The 21,219-nt window shown below is 38.0% G+C and overlaps 1 protein-coding gene across 1 annotated transcript; it reads left to right on the top strand.

The window, feature by feature from the left end:
- Nucleotides 1–19,800: 19,800 nt before the first annotated feature.
- Nucleotides 19,801–20,696, top strand: LOC141706347 (uncharacterized). Its single transcript, XM_074509132.1, has one exon. The coding sequence runs from the start codon at nucleotides 19,915–19,917 to the stop codon at nucleotides 20,503–20,505; it is 591 nt and encodes a 196-aa protein (XP_074365233.1). The 5' UTR covers nucleotides 19,801–19,914; the 3' UTR covers nucleotides 20,506–20,696.
- The last annotated feature ends 523 nt before the right edge of the window (nucleotides 20,697–21,219 follow it).

Below are 21,219 nucleotides of genomic sequence, written 5' to 3' on the forward strand. Positions count from 1 at the left end.
ATAAAAAAATTTAGAAAATTACCCGTGCCTCGCACGGGTTATTATGCTAGTTAATGCCTAACTATCAAACGAGAAATATATTTTGAGATCTTGAAGTTACCCTTTCGCCGTACAATTTTAGCTTATACACATTTATGTTAAAACATTGTCATCCGCTATTAATTCACTATTGAGTTCGATAAACCTCCAAATTTGTGTTCTTAATTACGAATTTTCTCCAATAACATGAAAAAAATGAAATTTATCCCCTTAGTATTACTTTGTAATAAGGGGTAAAGTGAGAAACAGATTAATCAAAAATTCTTTTGATTATATCGGTTACGAAATATTTTATGTTCAGTTATTACATTTCAGTATAAATTAGAACAACACCAATGGTTGGTACCCCTCAAAGGGGGCCAACTTCGTCATATAATCAAAAATATTATATTTTAAATTCTCTCTCTTTCATATCATTTTTAGCATCATTCTTTCAAAAAATACTCTAATGATTGGCATCCCAAGATGTTAACTTTATTAATTCAATAAAAAAATAATTAATAGAAATATATTAGAGAAATAATATTTTATGCACCATTGACACCATATTGGGACCACAAATGAAATTGACACCCTCATCTTGGGATGCTAACTTTTGACAAACCAAGTTAGCATCCCATGTCAACTCATTTGGCACCCAATGACTAGGAGTGAATATGGGTCGGGTTGACCGGGTTCGGAGGAAAAAATAACCCAACCCAATTAGTTCGGTTTATAAAAATTTTAACCCATTAACCTGAAAAATTATTTTTAATCCAACCCTATTATTCATATATTGGGTCGGATCGGGTTGGATTGGGCTATACTTTTATCATTTTATGTGAACACTCAACTGAATAAACTTTCGATAATAAATTAAAAATCATAATCTAAAGTTCGACTACTAATACCGCAAATGTCAAATATTACTGTAGTTCGTAATGTCAACTTCGCATAAGTCATTAATTTAAAATTTAAAATACACAGAAATTTTAAATTTAGTTTCAGATGACAAAACATCTGAAAAATAAAGTATACAGTACAATTATCTTTAACAAATGTTTTTTCTGAATGTATAAATTAAGATTAAAATTTACTAGTTCATATTTTATAGTTTGTCGGTCAAACATTTAAACTTATACTATCATATTAGATTAGGATGGACTAGGTTAAAAAAAATATGTGCTGATATAAGTTAACATGTAATGGACTTGGATTGATTTAAATATGTAATGGACTAAACATATAATGAGAATGTAACACAATTATATAATGGGTTGGGTTGGGTTGGGGTAAGGGTTTAATATTTTTAAATCTTGACCCAACTCACTATATTCGGGTTTTAAAAAAATGAAGTCATTAATATTTTGGTTTCGAACAGTTCTGGTTAGTGTTGAGAAACTCACTAACAAGTATAGCAACATAGAGACAAGTGTATAAAGAATTTAACAAGTTTAGGCCAAGACCACAGTTAACAAAACAAAACATGCAGGTAAACAAAATCAGTAACTGAAATAACATAGAGAGAAAGGAAGATGTACCCGAAACCATAGCTTTCAACAGTGACTGAAATAAAGGTTTACAGATACAAAATGCCAAGAAAATAATCACAGCTGAGTCACCAGGCCTTGCTCGAAGTCCTGGCTGCTCTTGAAGAGATTATTGCCCCCTACCTGCTGCGTTTGGGATGTACGCAATATCTCCACCAGGATAAAACAGCTCGGAGTTTATGTTAACAGCAGCAACAAAACCTCCACTTCGACCAGCACCTCAGTCGCCGGAAAAAATCAGCACTTCAGGACTTATGGGAGAGAAATGCAGAGAGGTTGAAGAGAAGAGATGAGAATGTAGTGTGTTGTATATATTTATTCATTCAGTTTAGCCTCTATTTATAGGAGAGGAAAAATGAAACTGTCAACACACTTAATGTCTGAATTAAACTGCTTCATTAATAAAAAATAAAAACTGATCAGATTTTGAATCCATTAATGAAAAAAAATCAAAACTGATCAGCTTTTGAATTTAAATTATTTGTAACAGCTTTTCACATTAACACCCACATTATTATCAGAACTTAAGTTAAGTTCTGATTTAACTCATCAGTACTTAAGTTCTGATTCGACTCATCAGTACTTAAGTTCTGATTCTGATATCAGAACTTGTTAAGTTCTGATTTTATTCATCAGTTCTTAAGTTCTGATTCTAATATCAGAACTTGTTACAGATCAGATTATTTGCAGGTTCAATATATTTAGACTACTTAGCCTATTTCAGAACCCAGCCCAATAATCCAATCACCGATAAATAAATTCGAATTAAAATAATTCTCAAATAAATAAAATCCTCGCCCAGGTCGCCTCGCGTATGCGAGACGCCGAGACATTCGCCCAAATCGCCCTTCGACCCGACCCGGTCCGGTCCGGTGCGGTGCGGTGCGGTGCGTGGCGGGGCGGGCGCGCGCGTGTGTGTGTGTGGGCGCGTGAAGCACACAACAACACAATGGACCATCACACACCTTAGTAGTTGTATACTACTCATGTGGGTAATACCATATAAAGCACACAACCCCCTTTATTTATTTCAATGTGGGACAAACATTCTCAAATTTTCCAAGCTTTTCCAAGCTACTTTCAACTCTCATTTCATATGGATTTCATTAAAAAAATTCTTAAAACCATACATGAAAATTTAAGTTCAAATATCATTGAACAATTTCCAATCATTAGATTTTAGGATTAACATCAAGAACATAATTAAATTAAGCTCTAAAATCCTAATTTTCTAACAATCCCCCACAAATCCATACAGAAATGTGATCAATTTCCCATCATGACTTGTTTTTCAGAGTCGGTACCCTTCCGGGTTTGAACCATCCTAATTCCTCTACTTCAATGGCTATCGGACTCAGATGGAATGTTTCACCTTGAATCTTAATCCGTTTAGTATAACCATATTCCATAGACGACGACAAGTCAAAGGTTATGGTGCCAATCTACGACTTTGAGACATTAATGGTCATGTCTCGATCCTGTTCGTCGAATGCTTCAAGGATTAACCCTATCCTCTAATTGCGACCACACAATTACATTCACTTAGATGGGCATCTCCAGAGATATACTGCCTCTATCTCGTCAAATGACTTGATCCCATTCAGAGTTTTAACACTCTTGCTTTTCTGGCAGTGTCAGTATCTTCTAGGTTTACAGGGGATAGACTCAGATACTATAGTATCATCTATGTAGCAAAGGTACTACCAACTCATCCTTACAGCTTGTTATTACCCATTGAATACACTTCAAGGGATCTCCTCTCATGTGTATTGGGTTCCCACTGTTGATGAATTATGATGGGTTGACAATCCCATCCCCAACCTTGACTTAAGGACCACTGCAGGTTCCAGTCCTTTAGTAAGAGGATCAGCTATATTATTCTGAGTTCCTATGAACTCTATAGCTATGATCCTATCAGTCACTAAACCCCTTATAGACTTGAGTCTAACTTGGATGTGTCTCTTAGTTTTAGCATTATGCTTTTTACTGCTAATCTTGTCGATAGTTGTTCGACTATCACAGTGAATAGCAATAGCAGGAAGCGGTCTGCTTACTACAGGTATTGCAGACAAAAGTCCGTGTAACCATTCAGCCTCCGTCCCTGTGGCATCAAGTGCACACAACTCAGCCTCAAAAGTAGACCGAGTAACAATAGTCTGTCTGCTTGACTTCCAGGATATTGCTCCACCAGCCAAGGTGAACACGTATCCAGTCACTCCATTGGAACCAGACTTCTTAGCTATCCAACTTGCATCACTGTACCCTTCAAGCACACCAGGAAATCTCCTGTAGTGTAAACTAAGGTACATTGTGTCTTTTAGATATCTAAGTATTCTATCAAGAGCATCCCAATGAGTTCTGTTTGGACAGCTTGTATATCTCGCCAATTTAGACACAGAATATGAAATATCTGGTCTAGTACAGTTAGCAAGATACTGCAAGCTCCCAATAATCTGAGAATACCTTAACTGAGACACAGGCACTCCTGAAGTATTCTTGACAAGGGCAACTTTCGAATCATAAGGTGTACTAGCGATTCTACACTGTGAATAATCATATTTCTCAAGTATAGATTTCTCTATATAATGAGATTGAGTCAAGGTTATTCCTTCAGTGGACTGAATCAATTTGATTCCAAGAATCACACTTGCCTCACCCATATCCTTCATTTCAAAATGCCTTTTCAAGAATTCTTTAGTCTCGTTAATAATCTCAATATTGGTTCCAAACAGTAAAATGTCATCCACATATAGGCACAAAATAACACACTCATTACCTTTAACTTTAGTGTAGACACACTTATCACTTTCATTAATCTTATAACTGAAAGGCAATATAGTTTCATCAAACTTTTTATGCCAGTCTCTGGGAGCTTGTTTCAAGCCATAGATGGACTTGATCAACTTATATACTTTCCTTTCATTGCCTGATGCAACAAATCCATCAGGCTGATCCATATAAATCTCTTCCTCAAGTTCACCATGAAGAAAAGCCGTCTTTACATCCATCTGATGGATGATAAGACCATGGACTGAAGCCAATGCTATAAGCATTCGGATTGTTACCATTCTTGCAACCGGAGAATATGTATCAAAATAATCAATTCCTTCCTTTTGCTTAAAACCCTTAGCTACCAGTCTAGCTTTGTACTTATCTATTGAGCCGTCAGGGTTCAACTTCCTTTTAAAGACCCATTTGCACCCAATAGTAGAACACCCAGGAGGGAGATCAACCAACTCCCATGTTCCATTAGAAACAATAGAGTCAATTTCACTCTTGACAGCGCCCTTCCAGTGCCTTGACTCAGAAGAATCCATAGCTTGCCGGAAAGTTAAAGGTTCATCCTCGATATTGTAAGTGATGAAATCACCTCCAAAATCCTTGACTACCTTTGCACGCTTACTCCTCCTTGGTTCCTCTAGTTCCTTAGGAATAGAGCTACTACTAGGTTCCGCCCCCACATTTGTCATCTTTTCCACATGATCAGGAATAGAACTTGATGTGTGAGTAGGATCTTCCTCAGAAGTCGTTTCAGGTATTCCAGTCTTCATAGGGTAGACATCCTCAAAGAATGTCGCATCTCGAAATTCAACTATCGTGTTTGCCACTATACCATCTACGTCAGATTTTAACACTAAAAATCTCATAGCTGTAGTGGTCTCAAGATAGCCCAGAAAGATACAGTCAACAGTATTTGGACCTAGTTTCTTTCTCTTGTGTTCAGGAACAAGCACCTTAGCAAGGCACCCCCACACACGAAGATACTTAAGACTAGTCATCCTGCCTTTCCATAACTCCAAGGGTGTTTTATCCATGTGTTTCAGAGGGACTCTATTCAAAATATGGCAAGCCGTATTTAGAGCCTCTCCCCACATGTATTTAGGCAACCCAGAGTTAATAAGCATACTATTAATCATATCTTTAAATGTTCTGTTCTTTCGCTCAGCAACCCCATTAGACTCAGGTGTGTATGGTGGAGTAACTTCATGAACTATACCATTGTTTGCACAAAATTCATTAAAAGCATTACTCGTATACTCACCACCTCTATCAGATCTCAACCTTTTAAGTATCTTACTAGTTTGTTTTTCTACTTCAGTTTTATATATAATGAATTTACTAAGTGCTTCATCCTTATGTCTAAGTAAATAAACATAACAATATCTACTACTATCATCTATAAAAGTAATGAAGTATCTAAACTGGTCCTTGGTCAACACACCACCAAATTCACAAATATCAGTGTGAACTAAATCTAACAAGTCTGAATCCCTAACAACGTTATGAAAAGGTTTCCTTATCTGTTTAGCAGACACACATACTTGACATTTAGAATTATTTTCTATGGTATATTTTGGAATCAACTCTAAGTTCATCATGTTCTTAAGAGCACCAAAGTTTAAATGACCTAGTCTAGCATGCCATATATTTGAGGATTCGATACAGTTAACAGTAGGAATAACATTATTAATCAAATTTCCCAAAACGGGATCCGCATTAATAACAAATAAACCATTTGACAAGTAACCCTTGCCAAAGAATGTACCAGTGTGAATAAGAACTACTTTATTACACTTAAACGAAATTTCAAAACCACTAGAAACTAAACAGCTTCCACTTATTATATTTCTACGCATGTTGGGAACATGATGCACTCTCGTCAGAGATAGAATACGTCCTGAAGGGAACTTCAGATCCACGTTTCCAACTCCATGTACTTGAGCAACACTAGCATTCCCCATCTTCACAGTCAAGCTATGACTCTGTTGATAAGATACAAATAAACTAATATCAGCACAAATATGTACATTAGCTCCAGTATCTATCAACCATTCATTTGACAGATAGGTAGAAAATATCACAGGGTTGTAGGATACATACCGGTCAACGTTGGTTTCAGAAGCCATAGCCTCACTAACAACCATGTTCACTACAGGCCCATTTGCGGTTCCAAGCACAACATTTGCTTGTGCTACCTCGGTTTTCTTCGCTTTCTTCGTAGGGCAGTCCTTACTCCAGTGCCCAACCTGCCCACAAGACCAGCATGGTTTGTTTGCCTTGGGTTTCTTGGCCTTGTCCTTGTCACTCTTAGGTTTATTACTATTAGCTTTCTTAGCAAAAGCCTTCCTCTTTTGTCCTACAGTTGCTATGTTTACCTTCGAGGTACCGTGTTCAGTTGGCATCACATGTCCCTGTTTGGACTTGTGTTGTTCTTGTACCGAGATGTCCAGCATAAAGTTGGTCCAGGTGATCTCTCCTTTCTGTCTTTTCAGGGAGAGAGAGAACTCTTCCCAAGACTTCGGGAGTTTTTCAATCACACTCATCACCTTGAACTTCTCCGGGAGATTCATTCCAGACTCCTTCAAAGCATGCACTATCATCTCGAACTCATGCACCTGCTCAGTCATGGACTTATTGTCCACCAGCTTGAACTCGAGGAACCTTGCCACAGAATACTTTTCTAGACCTTGTGAGTCAGTATTATGTGTCTGGTCCAGCTTCTCCCATAAGAGTTTTGCAGAGTAGGCATCAGAAGAATAGACATCAAACAAAGTGTTTGTTAGTGCCGCAAGAATGGCCGCCCTAGCCACTCCATCCTTCTCAGCCCACTTCGCAAAAGCCTTAACTGTGTCAGCCTTCTCTTGATCCACTACTGGTTTCTCATATTCCATAACCGGCCACAGACCCTTTATAGTCAACCACAGCTTCATCCTTTTCTGCCAGCGAGAAAAGCCAATGCCACCGTTGAATTTCTCCGGTAAACCGGTTAGTTCAACAGCCTGTGGGAAACTATAGGTGGTCCAATCAATGGCCCCAACAGTTGCACCCGAACCGAAACCACCACCAACGATAACCTCACTTTCGTTAACCATTATGCTAAATTCTATATAACTAATAATCTCTTCAAGAATGTTGAGAAACTCACTAACAAGTATAGCAACATAGAGGCAAGTGTATAAAGAATTTAACAAGTTTAGGCCAAGACCACAGTTAACAAAATAAAACATGCAGGTAAACAAAATCAGTAACTGAAATAACATAGAGAGAAAGAAAGATGTACCCGAAACCATAGCTTTCAACAGTGACTGAAATAAAGGTTTACAGATACAAAATGCCAAGAAAATAATCACAGCTGAGTCACCAGGCCTTGCTCGAAGTCCTGGCTGCTCTTGAAGAGATTATTGCCCCCTACCTGCTGCGTTTGGGATGTACGCAATATCTCCACCAGGATAAAACAGCTCGGAGTTTATGTTAACAGCAGCAACAAAACCTCCACTTCGACCAGCACCTCAGTCGCCGGAAAAAATCAGCACTTCAGGACTTATGGGAGAGAAATGCAGAGAGGTTGAAGAGAAGAGATGAGAATGTAGTGTGTTGTATATATTTATTCATTCAGTTTAGCCTCTATTTATAGGAGAGGAAAAATGAAACTGTCAACACACTTAATGTCTGAATTAAACTGCTTCATTAATAAAAAATAAAAACTGATCAGATTTTGAATCCATTAATGAAAAAAAATCAAAACTGATCAGCTTTTGAATTTAAATTATTTGTAACAGCTTTTCACATTAACACCCACATTATTATCAGAACTTAAGTTAAGTTCTGATTTAACTCATCAGTACTTAAGTTCTGATTCGACTCATCAGTACTTAAGTTCTGATTCTGATATCAGAATTTGTTAAGTTCTGATTTTATTCATCAGTTCTTAAGTTCTGATTCTAATATCAGAACTTGTTACAGATCAGATTATTTGCAGGTTCAATATATTTAGACTACTTAGCCTATTTCAGAACCCAGCCCAATAATCCAATCACCGATAAATAAATTCGAATTAAAATAATTCTCAAATAAATAAAATCCTCGCCCATGTCGCCTCGCGTACGCGAGACGCCGAGACATTCGCCCAAATCGCCCTTCGACCCGACCCGGTCCGGTGTGTGGCGGGGCGGGCGCGCGCGTGTGTGTGTGCGCGCGTGAAGCACACAACAACATAATGGACCATCACACACCTTAGTAGTTGTATACTACTCATGTGGGTAATACCATATAAAGCACACAACCCCCTTTATTTATTTCAATGTGGGACAAACATTCTCAAATTTTCCAAGCTTTTCCAAGCTACTTTCAACTCTCATTTCATATGGATTTCATTAAGAAAATTCTTAAAACCATACATGAAAATTTAAGTTCAAATATCATTGAACAATTTCCAATCATTAGATTTTAGGATTAACATCAAGAACATAATTAAATTAAGCTCTAAAATCCTAATTTTCTAACAGTTAGTCGGCCAAAAAATAGGGTGGATTAAATCGGTTTTTCGGGTTGATCGGGTTTTTGTTCAGCCCTACCAATGACATCCCTCAACTCCAATGAAGTGCTAATAAGTATTTCAAACCATGTCATGTTACGTGGCGTTAGCTCTCGGTAAGAGCTGTTTTTATTGCGTAATAGAAGGCAATAATTGTTTGTTGTTATGAATCCGGACCTCATTCTTGTTTAGACTGTTTTCATGTATAAAAGTTAACGTGAAATCTAAAATAAATTTGAAAATACGATCTACAATGATGACATTGCTTTACATGAAATATAGGTCTGAGGACAAATTAGGCAACTGAGCATGCAGATAGTATGGCAGAAATTTGAAATGGTTTAGGGTGTATTGTACAAGTATAACAAAACAGAGTAAAGCATCATGAAATCCTGGGACGAAATGAATATAAAAAAGCTGTCATGTGAATGGTATTATTTGCAAGAGTCCCGCGAAATGCCAAAGTTAAGTAGGCGCCAGCTTTTTCTTATGTTATGTAGCCGTTAATTCTGGGTGTTCATTATGTATTCATTTTTTCCAGCTTACGCACACGCCAACATATAGACAGCCCCACTTCTCTCTCGGCTCTCTTTGCAGCTTAGCTTTCTAACTCCTAAATTCCGACCTACATTTGACAAGATGTGCTCCAATAGGTGGTATTCGGTTTTCTTTTTTCAAATATGACTTATCTATATTATTAGGTTCGAATTATGCAAACAACAAAATATTTATAATATTATTTTACACTACTCAAATTCTCAACCCCTCCGACAACAAAAAGTTATATTATTATTTATACATTATCCAAAATTCCAGGTTCGAATCTCGCCAAAAATAAATATTAATATTATTATTTATTAAATTATTAAGATTATTGATTCATATCTCATCAATTATTTCCTACTTCCTCCGTCCCAACCATTTGTTTACATTTGGTTTGGTCTTGAAAAATTTTGAAAGGGACATCCCAAAAAGGAAAGTGTAAAAAATGGTTGGGAGGGAGGAAGTATTTAATATTAACTAAAAGAAATTTATTAAAATTTTCAATAATATAGCTATATTAAAGAAACTGGTTGTAAAGTTAGTATTATTCTAAATGAGTATGTGTTTTAAAAGATTTTGAGCCGATCCAATCAAGTACACAAGATGATATATGATAAAATTTTTAACTACTTGAATTATCCCACCATGCAATGATACATGTTTTAGTTAAATTAAAAATAGAATAGTGATATATTTCCCTTATTTGTAAATATAGTCAATCTTGTAATGTTGGCTATATTTGTCGAACCATTACATATCTGTAAAAGAATTTCTATTTATTTATTACCATATTGAAATAATATATTTATTTATAAAAACAAAAAAAAAATAATATATTATTTTTAAAATATAGTTAACCCAATACCATCAAAGTTAAATGTGTTACATGTTCAACAAATTTTATGTACAAATTTTATTATACATGTCCAATTTAGCCAAAGAATTATAGCCACCAATGGAGATGCTCTTACCCAAAAGTTTAGTTTCTGAAATAAATAGAGGAAAACCGATGGATTAAAATAAAAAAATATTTTATATTTTTATAATTTAAACTAAAAATAAATAATTATATTATATTGAATAAATTTTTTAATATAAAACTCGTAACTCGTAACTGTAACAATCTTTTTTCTTCGGTTTGTGCGTAATTATAGTTTGATCATAATTTTAAAATTATTACTAAATCAAAGATCATAATTATACTTGGCCATGAAAGATAAATTTGAAAAAAAAAATAGCATTTCAATTTTTCTTAAATTAATTTTTTTTTGTTTCAAACGGGTGGTAAACTTATTTATTGGGCTCAACTCTAACACTTTACTTCATTATTTATAAAATATTTGGAAATGGTAATGTTTTATGTTATGTTTCTACTTTCTTGTAGCTGATTATAGATATATTTTGTAGTTAGTGCTAACAAACTAAAAAACAATTACAAGACGCAAAGAAACAGTCAAGGTGAGCTTTCTAAGCAACTTTTAATATTTCCCCTCTTTTCTTGAGACTTGTTATTAACAAATAGCTCGGACATCTGTCTTCACACTTGATTAAGTAAAGTTGGTGGCCTTTTAAGTAAGGTTGATTTAATCAATTACAAAACCCTTGTTGATCATCATATGATCTTATGGGAACATTCGATATTATAGAAACGATTCGAAACGGTACATATCAGCATAATATCTACTATAAATTATCGAAATTTTCTCTGAGATTTTTTTTTGTTATAAGAACATTAAGCATTGCTGCTCAATATTTAAAAGAAGTATGAACTATGCTATATATATATATATAGATACGTAAATGTATTCACTGAACTCCTGATCAAATATATATTGTATTAATTCGAAATATTTTATATTTTTGATGATACATCTTAGACAAATTAATATGCTAACAAATACTCTACGTAATTAGTTAGTAGAATAGTATCAAGCATTTACTTGGCATAAACTAAAAGTGAAAAGTCCTCAAATTTGGGTGAAAACTATATCTAGAGTACTAAAAGCAAAAACAGCATAAAATTTTCCTGACAAAGTTGTTAGTTATATAGTTCTATAAATACACTATATGAATACAAGTTTCATCGCATTTTATGTGTTATAATTTAGATACCGTTCTTGAAATGGGTCTCAGTATATTATATGAATGCAAAGTTCATCACATTCTACGTGTTTTAAATTTTGGCACCGTTCTAAAAATTGGTCTCAGTGTCGGCTTAGGTACAAAATCGGTCTAGAGAAGACTGCCTAAATGTCTTAAAAATTAGTTTAGAGGACGGTCTAGGCGGTATTTAGGTGATATGCAGCACCAAAACACCCCGAGACGGGACTCGATTATGCATTTTTTTAATAAAATTGGTCAAAATTGATATTAAAAAAATGGGGTAGGCGGTCAAAATCGAGTTTAATCAGTCAATAATTAGGCGGAATTAATTGGGGAAAAAAGCCCAAATTAATGGAAAAATTGTAAAATAAAATAATTTATTAATAGAAAATGAAGCTAATATATGAAATGAGAATATTTACATACTAGATTTGATATTAAAATGTGGGTATTTATATTTTACTTATATAAAAAAATTAATATTAAATAATTATAAAATATATATTAATTTTTAAATAAAACCGATTAATGATTCAATTAATCATTTCGATTAATTTCCGCCTGGCCGATTAGGTGCTAGGCGGTATCCCAACCGTCCTGATCCGATTAAGCAATTTTTTTCAACATTGATTTTAAATAGTTAATTTTATAACTTATATACGTTATAAATTAATTCTGACAAATTTTGAAATGAATGAGAATCAAATTTCAAGATTTGAGACAACAACCAACAAACTTTTATGACTATAGAAATAGAGTATCGAAAAATGTTAGAGATTTTAAAACTGTTTTTGAAACGATTTCTATAGGATAACGTGTTAATTAACAATGAATCACTTTCTTATAAATTAACTAAATCACACGTGTATTAATATGAGTTTTATCAATTAAAATATATTAAGTATAATTTGAAAATAAATTTAGGATTTATTTTAAGACGTTGCTCTAGCTATAAGCTCTTAATTATTTATTTTGTTATCATGACAAAGCCTACTTGAATGTCATTAATGCCCTGCGGTTCCAACATATATTACTCCTATTAATAATTAAACTCGTGGTTCATACATTAAATTTCTTGATTAATATAATCAATAAACTAATTTTATCAAACCATAACTAAAATTTACATCCGTGCTTTGCGCTTGACATATAGAAATGTGTTGTCAAAGCAAATGGACAACAAACACCAACTATTTGCAGTCTGTTAAACTTAGAATTAAATTTTGTTTAGGCAAAAAAAAACATATAATTGGATTCAAGTATTGATTATCCTGCAATAACATTTTATAGTACATTTAAAATGTAGTCTTTATAATAAGAATTATTATAATAATAAAAATATATATATATAATTTCGTAAGACATTAGAGAAATTATCTTATAAAATGACGTAATAAAAAATTTATGGTGAAGTTATATTTGTTGGGAAAAATGAAAAGCATGGGGGGCAATTTGCGAAACTAAACGGCGCAATCCATTGGGGCCGCGTGAAGCGTGTCTCCCACCCACCACCGGCCCCTATACAGTCTACAATCTGTTGACGGAGGAATTTGGTATCAACAAAGTTTGAGGTTCTTCGCCGGAATCAAGATCTACGATGGTGGTCCCTCGCCTGAAAAGTGAGCGGAGTGTGGTGGTTGTGATAAATTGGGGGCTGAGATTGCTTAGGGTTGGTGGTGGCTCCTTATGGCTCTCGCTTCCGACCCCTCACAATTTGCCTACGTATCCCTATTTATAGGGAATCAAGCCCACGTAGTTCTTGGGGAATAAGAAATCTAATGGGCTTAGACTTCTTATTCCCAGGCCCGGTCCAGAATCCATCTTCCGCTAGCTTTAGGAATGTCCAACTATGAGGCCCAACCGCGAAGGCCCAAGGCTCGTTTGTAATCGCAGGACTTCACGGATAATGCATCTCCCTGCGCAAGGATAACATTCCGCTACAGCTATCTCCCTTGAATTACGAACGCAGGTATAGCCACGGTTCACCCCAAATGCCAGACGCGTCCCTGTCCCCCGAATGAGGATAACCCACCAGATAGCAGGACAGGTGATCCCAAGCTCTTGGGTGCAAAGTGCAGGATGACTCCAAAGTTCTCCAATGAGGACACCCATTGAATACAAGAACAGAGTTCCCAAAGCACACACCAAAGTTAACCCCGCATCCCCAACGAGGACACCCGTTGAATACAGGAGGAGGCCTTCAATCATCAGGCATACCCCTGGAGGCCTTCAAGCTTTTCACGGACATCCCCCTCCTTGACCGTCTCAAGGAGGGAATTCTTCAAAGAGTACCTGCAACAAATATATTAGTGAAAATAATTCTCCATTGCTCCTTCCACGCTTGTCTTGCTTTAAACTTACTCATGATCATGCATTCTTCACACATAGGACGCGTCCTGAACGATTGGGCGCGTCCTGACGCTACGAACTCCACATATTGCTATATCTTCCAAGTATCTCTATTTGCTTTGTCTTGAATGAGAACAAGCTCAACCATCCCAAAGTGTGCATCTCCAGGAGGCAGGACGCGTCCTCCCCTTGTAAAATACACATATTTTCCTTGCTTGGCAACCTTATTACCTGTACAGCTCATCCCATTATTTTTACTTATCAGGGCGCGTCCTGCACCTTGGGCGCGTACTGCGCCTTGGGCGCGTCCTCCTCCTTTCAATATCTTCCTGCTCATCTCTTTACATGACAACCCAAAATACAGCCTACACAATCATGGACGCATCCTACATATACAGGGCGCGTCTTCGCTTCATACAATGTAGACCAAAACCTAATTATTCATCTTCTTGCCCCAATTCAATTCCAATTGACCCGTATTTGACCCGAGATGATCCAATACCAAATTTTGGCTATAACAACTACCCCCCGAATTCCATATAAAGTTGGAAACAAAATTGGAATTCTAATATCTACATCCAAGCAAAAATTTGTATCATCCTCCACTCGTATGAGTATGCGTCTTCTACATCTTCCTCTATGAGGGCGCATTCTCAATTAAGGCCGCGTCTTCGGAATCTTATCCTCCTTATTGACCATGACGGCGCGCTCTCACTCTTTGCCGCGTTCACAATTGTCATTCACATTTCTTCCCGCCTTCACCTATGAATACCCCTTCTCTTCCTGATAACTTTAACCTTGGTTTGTCTAGAGAGGTTTACCACTTATGTACCATATCTCTAAGCTTACATGAGCTAACTCGGTATAAGAAACAAGAGAATTTGTACAAAAGTGTGCATCTCACATACCTTGGAAAAGCACAATCCATTAACAAAGGTTTGAGGGTTCTCTAACTTTTTCATCCCAATATTGGTCTCCCATGAGCGCGCCTTAAACTGAAAGGGTCATCATATGAGGGCGCACTCTAAGGAAAGCGCGGCCAGAATAAAACACTAGCTCTCTGATCTTCAAGTAATAAATAATCTTTGACGCAAGGAGGACATGCCTTGTTGGTGATAGTGATCCTTCCACCGATGACACAATACCATTCTATATTTAATTTCCTGCTTCTTTCCAAATCATGACTCCAAACCGCTGATCTCATCTTTTCCACAAATAGCGTGATTCATTTATTCAAATCAAAGTCAAAACTTTTACAATCTTCTTCAATCATCTATTTTTAGAGGGCGCGCCCTTTAAAGAGGCGACGTCTTCCTCAAATAATTAACATCATTAGAGGGTGCGTCCTCTTTACGAGGAGCGTCTTGCTCGATGAGAGGAGCGTCCACGTCGACAAGAGTATCATTCTTGGAGGGCGCGTCCTCTATGAGAGGAGCGTCCACCTCCACAAGGGGAATCACCCTTGGAAGGCGCGTCTTCTCTAAGAGGAGCGTCTACTTCGACAAGCTAACATCCTTGGAGGGCGCGTCCTCTCTAAGAGGAGCGACTTATCTCGACAAGGTCTTCATCCTTGGAGGGCGCGTCCTCTGTCAGAGACGCATCCTCCTCGACAAGGGTATTCATCCTTGGAGGGCGCGTCCTCTGTCAGAGACGCATCCACCTCGACAAGGGAAATCATCCTTGGAGGGCGCGTCCTCTGTCGGAGACGCATCCACCTCGACAAGGGAAATCATCCTTGGAGGGCGCGTCCTCTGTCGGAGACGCATCCACCTCGACAAGGGAAATCATTCTTTAAGGGAGCTACCTCTGTAAGAGGTGCGTCTATCTCGACAAGCTAACATCCTTGGAGGGCGCGTCCTCTCTAAGAGGAGCGGCTTATCTCGACAAGGTCTTCATCCTTGGAGGGTGTGTCCTCTCTAAGAGGAGTGGCTTATCTCGACAAGGTCTTCATCCTTGGAGGGCGCGTCCTCTCTAAGAGGAGCGTCTTATCTCGACAAGGGTATTCATCCTTGGAGGGCGCGTCTTCTGTCAGAGACGCATCCACCTCGACAAGGGAAATCATCCTTGGAGGGCGCGTCCTCTGTCGGAGACGCATCCACCTCGACAAGGGAAATCATTCTTTAAGGGAGCTACCTCTGTAAGAGGCGCGTCTACCTCGACAAGCTAACGTCCTTGGAGGGTGCGTCCTCTGTAAGAGGAGCATCTACCTCGACAAGGGTCTTCTACAAAATCTTCATGTAACAAAACTAAATCAAAGATCAATATTTTTAGAAGGCTTTTATCTTCAACAAAGCTCAAGCGATGCAGAAACTATCTCTTGTTGAAACATCTCCCAACGAGCATCTCACGAAGTGGCATCTGATAAAGGGTATCTCACTCTCAGAGACATTTTCTTAAAGTTGAGCGTTTCCTTAAACATGAGTATTTTTCCGACCTTAAGCATCTCTCTTATTTTTAGGAAAAGCCATGTACCTTACTCATGTGGCAATATGTAACACCACAGAACTAATGAGAGGTAACCTACCCCCCGAGCGTGCACCTTGTCAAAAGTACTTTGTAGCCTCATCTTCCTCATCTGAACTAATGCAACTCCCACATTCCCTTTTTGCTAAAGACAACCAGATGACCTTGGTAGTCATATCGAAAGAAGAAGCCTTAACATATGAGCCAAATATGCTCAGGGCGCGTCCTGAAAACTCACTCAGATTATTGAGGATGTGAGGGCGCGTCGCTGAAACTAAACTCTCGACATACTAGGAAGATCATTGTACTTCATTTGCTTCTGTATAAATCATGTATGTAATATCGAGGAAGATCACATGGGTATTTCAATAAAGGCGCGCCTTGAGAGAGATAGCCTTGGAGAGTTTACTTATAACTGTTGAGGATATAACATTATATCCTTAGATGAAGGAGCTCATTCATGTCCTGGGGCCTCACCTTGACAATCAAGGGGCGCGTCCTAGGATTCATGGTACCTCTACTCTGATAGATTCTTTTCTCTTGAAGTTCCAATATTAAGATTCTCCTTGTGGTCAATAAAGTTCACCTCACCATCAATATTTTTTTTTAGGGCGCGCCTTAAGGAAAGGGCGCGTCTTGAAAGATGAGGAATTAGTTCCAGTCGAGCCATTCTTCAAGTAGTGACTATAACTCATCTGATTATCATGACATCTTCATTGAAAACTTCCATAGACTTTTTCTTCTGAGGGCGCGCCCTGGGAGGGCAATTCTCCACTGAATATTTCACATGCAGAGGGCGCGCCTTAATATATTGTGACGCAGCACTTGGTAACTCATGAGATTTTTTCCTGATAAGATTTCTTACCTACAATAAACACAATTAATATGGAACTTGGAATGTTACCTGGAGGACGCGTCCTAGAGGGACGGACGTGTCCAGTCGGTGAATTTTCCTGGAATTTGCTGAAAATCATATGGGCCCCAAATATTTTAATCAAGGCGCGTCCTAAGAGTTTGTGGGGGATTTTCTCCATGCCAAATCTCTTTCCCAATCCTCTTCCTGCACAAGTCCCAAAAACAAGTAATGTAAAATACAACGAAACTAGTTGAGTGTTACCTTGATGGATCTTGTTAAAGGCGATGACTAGCTCATGATAGTAATGCCTTCTTCTTGGAGTGTTCTCCTCCCGATCGTCCTCAGATTTGCGCCTGATTAAGTCTTCTAAACTGAATAGTGTTCTTAAATCTTCTAAATCAAATAGAATTGTTCAGTCTTCTCGTTGGAGTAGGATTCTCCAATCTTCTAAATGGAATAGGATTCTCCAATCTTCTAATTAGAACATGATTCTCCCATCTTCTAGATAGAATAGAATTCTTCAATCTTCTAAATAGAATAGGATTCTTCAATCTTCTATACCAAATAGGTTTCTCCCAATCTTCTTAATGGAATGGGTTTCTTGCAATCTTCTAAGATAAATAGGATTTTTTGGTAAAAATTCGTAGCTGCTGTTTTCCTCTGTTTCCGGGCTGCTCAACTTGGATTGTCCTATCCATATCATCTCTGAATTAAAGAGAATTCAATAAGCTTCACGTAGGCTGTAAGATCGTTCAAATCTGACTTACGGAACTCGAGATACGGCCCAAACAGTGTAAGCAAATCGCTTAACCCACCAAATCCGAATTTTTCATCCAATTTTGCTCCTTTGTGGCCATGGTTGTAAACTTCAACCCTCATGGCTGGAAATCATCATCCATGGATCTCCCTCGTGGCCGTGGATACTACATTCAAATCTCCTTCGACCCCCCTGGCCAAAAATATTTATTTTACGGATCTCCTTCGTGGCCGTTGTATGCAACTCCTCCGTGGCTATCCTTCAATTCTTGCGTCAAAGAACCTTCATCGTGACGAGACATCTCTTCCTCCTGAGATTATGATCTTGATGAGCAGCCCTCCTTCTAGCGCCAATTTGTTGACGGAGGAATTTGGTATCAACAAAGTTTGAGGTTCTTCGCCGGAATCAAGATCTACGATGGTGGTCCCTCGCCTGAAAAGTGAGCGGAGTGTGGTGGTTGTGATAAATTGGGGGCTGAGATTGCTTAGGGTTGGTGGTGGCTCCTTATGGCTCTCGCTTCCGACCCCTCACAATTTGCCTACGTATCCCTATTTATAGGGAATCAAGCCCACGTAGTTCTTGGGGAATAAGAAATCTAATGGGCTTAGACTTCTTATTCCCAGGCCCGGTCCAGAATCCATCTTCCGCTAGCTTTAGGAATGTCCAACTATGAGGCCCAACCGCAAAGGCCCAAGGCTCGTTTGTAATCGCAGGACTTCACGGATAATGCATCTCCCTGCGCAAGGATAACATTCCGCTACAGCTATCTCCCTTGAATTACGAACGCAGGTATAGCCACGGTTCACCCCAAATGCCAGACGCGTCCCTGTCCCCCGAATGAGGATAACCCACCAGATAGCAGGACAGGTGATCCCAAGCTCTTGGGTGCAAAGTGCAGGATGACTCCAAAGTTCTCCAATGAGGACACCCATTGAATACAAGAACAGAGTTCCCAAAGCACACACCAAAGTTAACCCCGCATCCCCAACGAGGACACCCGTTGAATACAGGAGGAGGCCTTCAATCATCAGGCATACCCCTGGAGGCCTTCAAGCTTTTCACGGACATCCCCCTCCTTGACCGTCTCAAGGAGGGAATTCTTCAAAGAGTACCTGCAACAAATATATTAGTGAAAATAATTCTCCATTGCTCCTTCCACGCTTGTCTTGCTTTAAACTTACTCATGATCATGCATTCTTCACACATAGGACGCGTCCTGAACGATTGGGCGCGTCCTGACGCTACGAACTCCACATATTGCTATATCTTCCAAGTATCTCTATTTGCTTTGTCTTGAATGAGAACAAGCTCAACCATCCCAAAGTGTGCATCTCCAGGAGGCAGGACGCGTCCTCCCCTTGTAAAATACACATATTTTCCTTGCTTGGCAACCTTATTACCTGTACAGCTCATCCCATTATTTTTACTTATCAGGGCGCGTCCTGCACCTTGGGCGCGTACTGCGCCTTGGGCGCGTCCTCCTCCTTTCAATATCTTCCTGCTCATCTCTTTACATGACAACCCAAAATACAGCCTACACAATCATGGACGCATCCTACATATACAGGGCGCGTCTTCGCTTCATACAATGTAGACCAAAACCTAATTATTCATCTTCTTGCCCCAATTCAATTCCAATTGACCCGTATTTGACCCGAGATGATCCAATACCAAATTTTGGCTATAACACAATCCATGCACAACCAGCTGCACCGGTCTTCCTTTTTCCTCTAAAATATACATATACTACTTCAAATTCATTAATATATTTATTATAAATATTACATAAAATAATTGCATTTCACTACCAAGTTCTCAATGCAGCTATATATATTTATAGCCTCACTCATCTCTTCCATCTTCATCTACTAGTTGCAAGTAAGTAACCCACGATCTTCTCAATCCTCAAAACAGTTCCCGCATATATATATATATATATATATATTATTCACTCCAAAAAATGAAAATGCAGATAAAGAAATCGAATGCAGCTGGTAGAGCTTGGAACATCTTACGAATAGCCCTTTTGTGGGCAAGGAAAGGTGGTGTTCTAAGAAGACGACTCATGCTTAATTTCCCCAAGTACATTAAAAGTGTTCGCCATCATCACAATGGTGACACACTCAGATACGGAGAACGGCAGCTGTCGTTTGATAACACTCCGGTTATTCATGTCAGGATGCATCGACCTTCTTCCTTGCGATTCAAGTTACCTCATATTCCCTGCATCAATCCTGCACCTGATTTCGACTTTGATTTTGACAACGGAAACGATATTGATGGGTTTTACTACGATGATATTGCGAGAAAGAGTTTTTTAAAGAGTGCGGATGATAATGAAAAAGACGAAGAAGAAGAAGAAGAATACTTTGGTCGTGGTGGTGATGATGATGGGGTATATGCAGATGATGAAAGGGAGGAACAAGCTGCTAGAAATGACATTGATATGAAAGCTGATGAGTTCATAGCCAAGTTCTATAAACAGATGAAGCTGCAGAGACAGATTTCATATCTTCAATATCATGACACAAGCATATCCTCGATCGGTTGACCAAAATTGTGACTAATTTCAACAACAAAATTTCTTCTTTTCAATATATACACAGTACAACAGATTGGTTGGAGAGGCATTTTCCTCAGTTTTGTATATATATACCAGAGGTTATCTATTACTACTGTAATCAATTTCTCCTTGAATAAAAGTGTTTATTTAAATTGTGGTACAACTTTTGCAGAAAAACGATAATGCCCTGAACATGAGAATCAACAGATCAAGAATCAATAGAAACATAGATCAGATTCCGCTATACTAGAGAACAACTCAAAAATCACCACAATATCAATATCTAAATATGTTTCGACCAACCATATAGAAAAAAGCATGGTAAAAAAAACATGTAGAAAAAAGAAAGAAAAATCATGCAACCCAGATTTGTCGTGATGCATATGATCTCCAAAATATAATTTACTTCAAATATTAAATAAACTTTCAAAGTAATACACAAGTTCCCACGCGAATACATGTAGCATTTTGGACAATTCAGATATCAGATATTATACAAAAGTTTCCACGTTGTAGGATTTGTGGACTTGGACTAATCTTTTACCAACACAAATTTGAGCGGTGCAAACGGGCAGAGTCACCCAGCCGATCCCGAATCGAACACGAGTTTGTTCACGAATAATCGAGCTGAGCCGAACTCGAGCTGAGCCGAACTCGAGCCGAGTCGAGTTGTTCACTTATAATTTATGTATATATTTCAAC

The sequence above is a fragment of the Apium graveolens genome, chromosome 2 (assembly GCF_009905375.1).
Source record: "Apium graveolens cultivar Ventura chromosome 2, ASM990537v1, whole genome shotgun sequence".
In the NCBI taxonomy this organism is placed as follows: domain Eukaryota; kingdom Viridiplantae; phylum Streptophyta; class Magnoliopsida; order Apiales; family Apiaceae; genus Apium; species Apium graveolens.